At 47.0% G+C, this 10,859-nt stretch overlaps 1 protein-coding gene across 23 annotated transcripts in view; it reads left to right on the top strand.

Annotated features, from left to right (window-relative positions):
- Kalrn (kalirin RhoGEF kinase) overlaps positions 1–10,859 on the top strand; it is a 603,889-nt gene that overhangs the window by 394,926 nt on the left and 198,104 nt on the right. For all 23 annotated transcript variants that reach the window (XM_029544638.1, XM_029544643.1, XM_029544642.1 and 20 more), the window contains exons 28-32: positions 75–167; positions 4,213–4,324; positions 6,155–6,345; positions 6,782–6,883; positions 8,085–8,227. In XM_029544638.1, coding sequence (XP_029400498.1) covers positions 75–167; positions 4,213–4,324; positions 6,155–6,345; positions 6,782–6,883; positions 8,085–8,227 — 641 coding nt within the window. The remainder of the gene's footprint in view (positions 1–74; positions 168–4,212; positions 4,325–6,154; positions 6,346–6,781; positions 6,884–8,084; positions 8,228–10,859) is intronic.

The following is a 10,859-nucleotide window of genomic DNA, read 5'->3' as shown; positions in this document are numbered from 1 at the left end:
CACACACACACACACACACACACACACACGTGTGCCCTGTTCTCTGTCTCATTATATCTGTTCTCATCCTGTAGGAGATCCAGCAGCGGCATGGCCTGGCCAACTCCATCTCTTCCTACCTGATTAAGCCTGTCCAGAGGGTTACCAAGTACCAGCTGCTCCTGAAGGTACCTCCCCTCCCCACCCAGCTCTCCCCTGACCAGAGGATTTCTAACAGTAGGCAACCCTCCTCTGCCTACAGCAGATCCTCATTGCTGGCTCGAGACCATGTGTCCTATCCCACAGAATTCCACATGTTTGTTTGGGGACAGAGATAAAAAGAAAAGGATGTGGGGATAAGTTGTCACTATTTTTCAACTCCAGCTACCATTGCAAACTCTTAGAGATTATCACCTCGGGCACTGGGCAGCCCTGTTCGTCCTTCTGAGCAGATCCTTCCTCCTCCTATGGGCTTCTCACTTGCTGGGTCCAGGATGGAAGTCTTGAGGATACCGTGATCTATACACCCATTGGTATCTTCCATCTCCTTGACTACTATGTCTGTGAAAATCACAGGGTTATTGATGGAAAATAACCCCCCAAAAAATATGAAACTCAATGACATCTTGAATTGTAGATTAATTGAACTATATATTAATTAGGAGTACTTCTGAAGTCAACCAAAACAGTGGATTTTCAAATTCTAGTTTTGAAAAAGTTCAGTACTCAGATTATGCAAAACACTAAGTCAGTTGGGTTTATCTGTCTTATATAAGAGTGTGCCCATATTCTAAAAATAATATTTCTATAGGAAGCCAGGAAAATTGATATGGACAATTCAATATAAATATTTCTATATTCATTCTTGAAATATAGGGGTAGAGGTTTTCTGTCTTTTGACTATATCATTAGTTGTTCATCAGATAAAAAGGACAAAAGGCTAGTTAGTGGACTCATAGAAATTGGTGTAATTGCAGAGGAAAATTCAATTCCATTTATGTTTAGAGATAGCAGCAGAATCTTGCAGAATCTAGCCTCCCCAAACTGAAAGCCATTCCACTTTCAGATCCAAGGTTCTCCTCACACGTTCCCCTTCACAGTCCCTGCTACCCAAGTCTCTGGAAGGGGGACACAATGACCAGGGTTCTTCACGGAAGGCTTAAGACTTCCTCGGGGCAGCATGTTTCCTGTGTGAGGGCAGAGCCATGCAACCGGCCTTCCCTCCAGCCTCCTTCCTCGTCCTTCAGAAGAGAGCACAAGCACTCGGGCCATCTGGCCCAGCAGAATGGCTTAGAGACAGAATGGCATCATGCGCTGGGCTTCCGCTGGGCATGGGAATCATTTGTGGGGGATAGATCATGTGGACGACACATTGGCTCTTGGGGCAAAAGTGCTTTTGCTTCTTTACCTTTTAAAGTTTTCATGTAAAGACCAGAAATTCCCGTAAGGTCTCAGGGCAAGGAGTCTCTTTCTTTAAAACTCAGTGTGATTCTGACATTTAAACCACAGGAACTGTAGGACCTTCTGGGCGTTTGAATCTCAGCTTGTAGAGTGTAGCCTAGAACTCCGTGATCAGCATTCTCCTTCCCTGTCCTGCTTAGTGCCTGATCCTCAGGAGTAGCTTTCTTGCACTGATAGCCTTTTTCAAAATTGATTTTGTGTGAACCTGGAGAGATGCCTCAGCAGTTAAAAAGAGCTCTGGCTGTTTCTTCCAGAAGCCCTGAGTCCATCCCGAGTACCTACATGGCAACTCGGGATTGTCTGGAACAATTCCATGGCCTCCACGGGTGCCAGGTATGCAAATGGTACATAGACAGACCTGGAGGTTTATGTGCACCCATGCACATAAAATAAAATCATTCTTAAACTTTGGTTTTAAAGTAGATTTGTGTGGCTTTTGATTTAACTATCACAAAGCCTTTGCAGGAATTAATAGGGTCGTGAGTTTTGAAAGAAAATCGATACTGATGCTCCCAGCCACATTGACCATCTGGAATCTATTAAGATGTTGTTCTCAGAGAAATACAGCCATTCTCCTCTCCCTTTTAGTCTGGTAATGCTGAAGTTCCCTAGCTATGTGAGTTATGCGAGAGAGGTTTGGAAGGGAATGGAGTTGGAATTAGTTGGGCTCTTGACTGCTGCTCCAGAATTACGAGTTTTGGGAGAGAGCTATTTGTCCAGGGAATTGAGAGGCAAACAAATAAGGTAGCAGTGATTTTATTGCAGGGAAGCTGTAAAATTATTGTAAAAGGTAATTTTAACCTCTTTAAAATGTGCTGGTGGCAGGGTGCCTGGTGGGTAAAAATAGAGAGCTTTACTATAAATAACATGGCATTTATTTTCTCTTTGAAGTCAGTTTAATTCCAAATAAATTGATCTTTAATTGTCAGTATCCTCTGGGGCTCATCACTTAGCTATTACAGGAAAGGGAAACCATGGCATTTGGAGTGTTTGATCCTCTGTAAATCTGCTGCCGCTGTCCTTTTCGGAGCCTAAATTAAATGTGCAGGCACCTCCTTATCAGGAGCTATCGCAAGGGCCCTGGAGAATTTATTGGTTCCGTGGGTAGATTGGTAGACTTGTTAAATTGCTTAGGGGATTGAACTAATTGGTGTTTTCTGTTGCAAATGGGAGCTATTTCCCATCTCTCCTCTGCACTTTACCGGAGGCATTCCTTTGTTGATGTCTGAGAACAAAGTTAGGAGGGTTATCTTTAGGAAAGGGTGGGGACACTAGAGAACTTCAGGTAAGAGAAACGTAACTTTCAGTACAATGATGACATTATGTCAACTGGAAAGGACTGGACCAAGAACTCCAACTTCCCCCAAAGTGTGCTCTGCCTGAGTACCCCAGCCTCCTTTGATCATAGGAAAACGTCTCCAAGATAACTCAGGAAAACCTAGAGCCAAGATTTTTGTTGCAGTCTTACTCATCACATATTTTCCCAAGGAGAGGGATTTTCTTATAATCTTGGTAGAACAGATAATCCCAAGACAGTGGTGACCCAGGGAGGCATTCAGAACCAGGAGAGGTTCCAACCCTCTCCTGCGCCATCCAAATGTGTTCTACCCAGGTCAGCACACACTATCTCCCAGTGATGGTGTGCCTTTTGGCCACTTCACCCTCAGAAGCATAGTTGCTATTTACTTAGAGAACTACCTCACTAGCTCCCGTGTCCAGAGAGCTATACCATTAGAGCCAGGTCTGATCACTACAGGAAGCACTAGCTAGCCAGATACATCCTGTTTCAGAGCATCCCACAGAAAAAAACCCTCCTCCTGGCAAGTACCTGTAACTTAAGTGCCGGGAGACATCATAGTTATGCTTAACAAGGTTTGAACTCATTTTCTTTCCTAACATCTTTTTTTGCCACAAAAGCATCCCAAATGGTCTTGCAACTAGTAAGATGGTTGAAAAAAGTATTTCCTCTACCAAGCAGACACTGTGTTTCTGTCATTGGGATTTTGATGAGTGAGACTGCAGTGGAAAGGTGAGAGCCAGAAGACATGATGCCCAGGAAGTAAGACAAGCCCTGTCCTGGGAGGGAAGGGGTGAAAGGGACGTGGACAGGGTAGGGTGGCAACACCCCAGCTGTGCATTCCGAGCTGCTTCTTAGGCCCTCCTTGGCCTCCTTGCAGCTACGTTTCTCTCTACCTCAGTCTCCTATGAGGACCAAGGTCCTCATCCAGAATCTCACTCATCGGCCCCAGGTCAGGTATCCCTGATCCTTGCTGTCCTGTTAAACACTGACCTGTTAGAAATCTCTAATAGCCTCAGATTGCCCCAGCAGGATGGACGTCAGTTCTCACGTAGTAGAGGCTGCACACGGCAGTGATGTCAGCCATGGCATGCAGAGACCCACAAAGGCAGCACTACACACCCTCTGTGCTTCACACTTTCCTTTTTGGTCCCACTACCCTGCGTCTCTGCAGCGTGCTTCACCAGGCTCATCCCCTCTCCAGGAAGGCAGTACTGTGACAGAGTACTCTCTAGGCTTAAAATTCTAGCCCTTGGAAACGGGGTTGGATTGGCTTCATTTGGACCTGATAGAACTCATCCGGTCTCCTGGGGGTTTGGGCAGTAATCAGTAATCCCCATCTTACCTTTTTATAGTTCTCTGAGGGAACTGTGACAGACAGTGAGGCTGAAGTATAACTGACTCCATGGCTTAGAGCAAGGAGGGCTGGGGGGCCTGGGAGATGACCCTGATCATGTCTGGACTTTTCTCCCCAGGAACTTCTAACTTGCTGTGAAGAAGGGAAGGGGGAGCTCAAGGATGGCCTGGAGGTGATGCTCAGTGTTCCCAAGAAAGCCAACGATGCCATGCACGTCAGCATGCTGGAAGGTAGCTGCTCCCCAGTCCCCTGGGACTCCGCCTCTACCCCGAGACCCGGGCATTTGTGTCATGGAGGGAAGTGGCATGAAGTCAGGCTAGGAACGAACCTGGGAAAGAAGAGTCCAAACAAGTTGTTAAATGGCTCCTCGGCTGCCTGCATGAGGAGCACCACGGAGCAACATAGCTAACCTGCCTCTGGTGCCATTTAGCTGTGTGGACGCCGTGCTGTCCATGAGATAATCCAATGCAGGCTGTAATTTCTACTATAAACTAAAAACCAGAGCCCCACAGACCTGCTCATATGCATAGCATGGGTATTTCCTTCACAGTCAGAATAGCAGGAAATGCTGGTTACATACAATATCACACCAGTGAATTTAGTGTGATAGCGACCTTACACATGTGCTCATGCATGCATGCACGCACGTACACACACACATACACATGCATGCGTGCACACCTGTTTTCAGTACTGAATTTGAAACCAAGCCTTGTCCACAGCTCTTTTGCTCCAAGTCTCACTCCACTGTCTGGACTTGCTTTGAAACAGTGATCCTTTCTCAGCCTGCCAAACACCTAAAATTATAGGGGTGCACCAGCAGGCCCAGCATCTTTACATAGGAAAGGATAGATAACATAAATCTTTTATTGTTAGTTTGAATTGAACAGTTAAGTAGCATCCAATATATTGACATTCTTGTGCAACTAGTCTTTTGTCCTTCGTGGGAGCCTAGGAAAGCCCAGCCATGCGACCCTGACAGGATTTCAGTCAGCAAGAACTGTGTTCTTGGCATCTAGAGCAAGTGCAGTGTGAAGTAAGGCTCATGTGACGTGGCCTTGATGTTGTAAAACAGATGCATGGAGGAGCAAGGCTGGGGTGACGTTTGATAGCTGGGTAAGGACGTAGCTATTCCAGTCTGACAAGCAGATGCTAAGCAAGTGTGTGGCTGCTCTCTCTCTTCTGGCATCATCCCACAATACCTCCTTTGCCACTGCCATCGTCTGAGAGACTACAAGAATGCCCCGGCCTCACAGCAGTGGAGCCAATGTCATCATCTCTAGCCCAAGCACCAGTCGTCTGGAAGGGCTCCTGGTGTCACAGTTTCTCCGCCCCCCTCATTCCTGTGTACACCAAGTTCCCCAGTGCTGGGTGTCCTCCTTTAGAAGAACCCCATTGGTCCAAACTGTCCTTTAGTCTCAATCTAGCCACTCCAGTGCGGCCTGTGGACCTGTGCAATAGAGCTGGTTGGAAGGGCAGTTTGTGGACTTGCCTAACACCCACTGAATCAACTCCCTTGGATGGAGACGGGTGTTCAGGATCCAGGTTTTTGCATGCCTTCCAGGTGATTGTTGGGCAATTAAGGCTTGGGAACTTTCTGAAAGATTCGAAGTAGTGCATAAATAGAAAATGTTGAGAGTTTATGCCCAACACTGTTTAGGAGCAAATAAATAATCCTAAGGATGGAATATAAGAAATGAGGCAATGACAAATACAGCAGAACCAAGCATATTCCTCCAGACAGTGCTCTACCTAAGCCCCACTCAGAACTGTGGAACTGAAGGAGCTCTGGGGACTGCCCATTTGGGAGGAGGGAGGAGAGCATCCTGTGGGACCTTTCAGAAAACCTGACTCATATCACACATATGTGCAGGAGACACAGTGCAGGGAATGGGCAATGTGAAATGCCTAAGTATGGCTGTTCAGGCAGATGTGCTAGATTAGAGCTCTATGCAAGCTAATAGCCAACTAGAAAATCCATTCTCCAAGGGGGAATATGACACAGCCTCCCCTGAGTGTAGTGTTGGAGAAACTCCCCAGGGCACATGGGTGTTTTTCAGGGTTCGATGAGAACTTGGATGTACAGGGGGAGTTGATTCTCCAGGATGCCTTTCAAGTGTGGGACCCAAAGTCGCTGATCCGGAAGGGGCGGGAGCGCCATCTGTTCCTCTTTGAGATCTCCTTGGTGTTTAGCAAAGAGATCAAAGACTCTTCAGGACACACGAAATATGTTTACAAGAACAAGCTACTGGTAGGTGGGGCAGGTGGGGCAAGACAAGATTCCCTGCTTTGGTAGAACCCATGGGCAGGAAGGGCTACGGACACGTATAGCTCGCCTCTTCCCTACTTCTCTACTCCAAAGCCCTCCTGGATAAAGGCTCAGGCCTCCTACTTGGAAAGCTCCCTCCCACATACTCCCTTCTTCATCTTAGAGTTCAAAGGTCTTTCTGTCTGCTTTTAGCACCTTCCTCTTCACCATCCTTCCCGATACCTGGTAACCAGGCAAATGCCACCAGGTCCTCTCATCCTAGGTATATGGACAAATTACCTAGTCTATTGAGGCCTGATTGACAGAAGCCCCTCCCTTGGCCCCCTCCTCTTTGTTGCCTTCCCCTTCCTATCCCAGCCCTAAGTTTCCCCCACTGCCCTCCCCTTCCCCGCCTCTCACAGGCATTTCCTGTCTACAGACCTCAGAGCTGGGTGTGACCGAGCATGTAGAAGGTGACCCCTGCAAATTCGCCTTGTGGTCTGGGCGCACCCCATCCTCAGACAATAAAACAGTGCTCAAAGTAAGTACTGCTCTCTTCTATCACAAAACCACGGTTGGGGTCAGTGGGTAGGGTAAAGGAAGCAGGCACGAGACACCAGAAAGCAGTGCCTAGGGACCAGTGAGCCACCAGAACTCTCTTACGCGGGTATTGAGAGTCAGACTTGGCCATAAAGGTAGGCCCAAGATCTTGAAGGCAGATATTCTCCTTGAGTTCTTAGAGGTCAGGGGATAACTCATTGACCTTAACAAGGCCTAGTCAACTGGGTTCTGTCTTTTTCCAGGGGCAAGAACAACCCAGCTTTTAACAAAGACACCTTGAGTTGCTCTGTGTTTGCTCAGCAGATTGCCCTGAACATCCTTTGTGTACAAGGTGCTCTGCTTCATGCCTGAAAAGGAACCACATTTAAGATCCAGTCCTTATTCTCTGGAATACACATTCTAGAAGTTCCCATAAATCACAGCGGCCTGGGGGTCCACATAGCTCAGCTCTCCCAGTTCAGGCTGGTTTTGAGTCCCCGTTCCTGGTGACACTAGCCTGACTAGTTGGGGCTAGTGCAAATAGAGCTTCCATTGATCACTTGCTAGTCGAGGAAATGTCCATCACCAAGGAGCAGATGGCCTATCTCAGGCAAACTCTTCACAGAGTCCGCCTTAATTTGCAGAATGGCTGCTCCCTGTCATGAGGAATTACCTGAAAAGGGACCCCAGAAGGCAATGGGGTAGTATAGGCATGAGAGCAGTCCTTCTAATAAGCACATTTAGCAGCCTGAAACCCCAGTACTGATGGTCACCTGTGTAGACTATGTGAGTGTGACAGCTATTAAATATCCTGACACACCCATTACCCTGCTGGTAAATAGCCACTGCTTTCAGATGTCACACTTCTGAGTGCCTCCAGGACCTCGTAGGATCCACAATTCAAGTGGTAACTCAGGCTCGACAGAGAGCAACAGATCCTGTTCCAATTCCAGAGCCAATAGCAGACTGGTCAGTGCCTAATGAATTATGAAATATTTTTACAAGTGCTCCATAGAATGTCCATTGAGTCTTGAAGTTGCACATCTCTGAGGTTAAAGAATCAAAAGATAAAATGCCAAAGAAGCTCCCTTAAAGATTTGGTGTCTTTGGAATAACAGCAAGACCTGTAGGGGGAGAGCTGAATATGGCTTTGCGGTCAACCAGAGCTGGGGTTCTCAATGCTTCTTCCTGTGGTACCCCAGGCTTCTAACATCGAAACCAAGCAGGAATGGATCAAGAACATTCGAGAAGTGATTCAGGAGAGGATCATTCATCTTAAAGGCGCTTTAAAGGAGCCAATACAGCTCCCCAAAACACCAGCCAAACTGAGGAACAATAGTAAGAGGTAACCAACACCTGTCCCCAACATGCTATGTCATGTCCCAAGGGAGGGGGGACAGGGTTACCCTTCAACTCTAGTGGAAATGGTGCTGTCCTCAATCCAGGAAGACCCATAGGTTCTGCCTGTAGCAAATTCCACCATCTTTAAGCTTCTCAGTTACTGTCAATGAATGTACTCTCTGCCTAAGTGTGCTACCAGAATATGAGAGGAAGTATAAGTTGGGTTACTTGTCCCAAGAACCTTCCAACAACCGTGGGTTGCACATGGAATTGCACATAAGAACAGTAGCATCTGGGGAGAGTAAATGTGGTCAAATGGGACAGTGATGCTCTCTGTGGCATTGGGGAAGGCTTTGAAGAGAATTGCACCACGAAAAGGGAGGCTTCCACATTGGTCAGAGGGTGAGAAGTTTTGTGCAACTCTGGGGTAAGCTGCTGTGTCAAGGATATCTCTGAAGCTCCTAAGGAGCCCTCTTCACTCAACCCCAGTGATTAATAACTTCAGGAAGAACAGGACCTATGGGTGAGTGTCTGAACCCTTCTGAACCCCAGCTTCCTCCAAGCCGGTAGATGGCTTCTTGGGTGTTTCCTTCTCAAGTCATTTCCAAGGGCTCTGCTGAAAGACCTTTGGAGGAAGTCATACAACAACTTTACATATATCTTGAAAACAAGAATACACATCACAGTGATGTTCTGAGAGTGGTGTCGCTGTTGGTGGTGTGTTTCCCTTGCCTCCCCAGTTCACAGATGACGTAAGCTGGAGGACTGGGTTGACCTTTCAGGATCAACCCAGATAAGAAAGATGGAGAACCATGGCAGATGGCATTGGAGTGCTAGCACCAAGAGAGGTAGTGACCCGAAGTTGGATATGACCGAGATGGAGACACCTCCAGAGTGATGGCCAGGATCAGTGTCCCATTGCTGCAGGGACCAAGTATGAGTCTATTGAAAAAGGGCTCATCTTAATTTTATGTGCTTGGGTCCAGAATACAGCTTTATTTTAATTCTGGAGAGAGAAACTCCACTTCTGGGAGCGCCTGTTTTGCAAGGAATACAGAAAGGAATACAGTATAAAGAATGGATTGTCCAGGACTCAGTGAGAAGGAAACTTAGCTGAGGGTAATGTGAGGGTTGCTCTGAAATCTGGAAGAGTTGGAGAGTTTCTAGAACACATGAAGGGCATGTCATAGAAATGTATGCCACCTCCTCTCTGTCACCTCTTCTTCTCTTGTCCTTCATGGAATGGAGAGAAACCTCACAGACTGCAGAGAACAACCAGGCAGTGTGTTCTTCCACCAGCTTGGCTTCCTGGATATAGCAGCAGAGCTCTTAGAGAACTACAAGGGTGTGGAGGATGCCACCCACACTTCTGGATCAGCCCTTTCAGCCCCCAGAACTGGCTTCATCTGTAGTGGACCAGAAGGGGCCATAATAGGCCAGAACAGCACGAAGCAGAAAGTACAGCCAGACCCCAGTCATAAACAGATGGGGGAGGGGCAGTGGCCCAGGCCATCCAAAACAACAGATGAGCTGAAAGTCCTTTTATTTTTGGTTTTGAAATATGTCACATGACTTCTTTTCACAGCAGATTTTTGCCTTCCTACGAATGTGTGGCTTATGTTATTAAAATAAGCTGGCATTTTCTAAACCCACAAGTGTTGGTGAGAAAGTAGCCAACTTAGAAATGTTGTGCAGGGAAGACATGGCTCTTTCTCAGAAAGATGACATATGCACACATGTGCAATCACATCCTCATGCACACACACACACACACACACACACACACACACACTCACAGGTAAACCAGATCGTTCAGACTCAGTGACATGGAGTCACTATCTGTGGCACTGTACCCGTGGGAGAAGATTCCCCAGCCTCCAGTTCTCCATCTCTCAAGGTTTTTACCCATCTACAAGCAGCATGGAATGACTTTTGTGAAAGTGTCCATGGGGCTAACCGTGGTTTCCTCTGCTAACCCCTTTTAACCGAAGCCCACATCTCCCAAGTTTTCCCTAACACAAACTAGTCATCAATTCCCAGGCAAACCATTCCCACTGGGGCTTGACTGTGGCTTCAGCACACAGTCAGGACACAATTCTAAGGCAGAGAAGCTGAGAGAGCAATATGGTGTCAAAGCTGTGCCATGCTAGGGCCCAAGAAGGGGTATCATGTGACATAATGGCACCAGGGAGCAGAGCTGGCTCAAAGGCTGCCATAGCCCATGTGGTCCCAGGCCTGGAGAAAGTGCCTTTCCCTTCTGCAGTGATAAGAACTCATCACCAATAAGTATAAAATCAGTAAAGCCCACCAGAAAGAAGACAGTAGATACCTGCTCCATATGCAGAAGTGAAAGGTCCATCAGGACTTTGCTAGAGATAACCTTCCTATGAGGAAATAGCCCAACCCATTTTCTCCAGGAGAAGAAATTCAAATTTTAATAAATTCTTCTTAAGTTTCAACTGCTTGGGAGGCTGAGGCAGGAGTCTTGCTTGGACCCAGGAACTCAAGGCTGGTGTAAACAGCATATCGTAGCTGCATCTTAAACAGAGGAGGAAGAGAAGGAGGAGGAGGAGGAGGAGGAGGAGGAGGAGGAAGAAGAAGAAGAAGAAGAAGAAGAAGAAGAAGAAGAAGAAGAA

This window comes from Mus pahari, chromosome 12, assembly GCF_900095145.1.
Source record: "Mus pahari chromosome 12, PAHARI_EIJ_v1.1, whole genome shotgun sequence".
Classification (NCBI taxonomy): Eukaryota; Metazoa; Chordata; class Mammalia; order Rodentia; family Muridae; genus Mus; species Mus pahari.
This window is presented reverse-complemented; position numbering and strand designations above follow the sequence as displayed.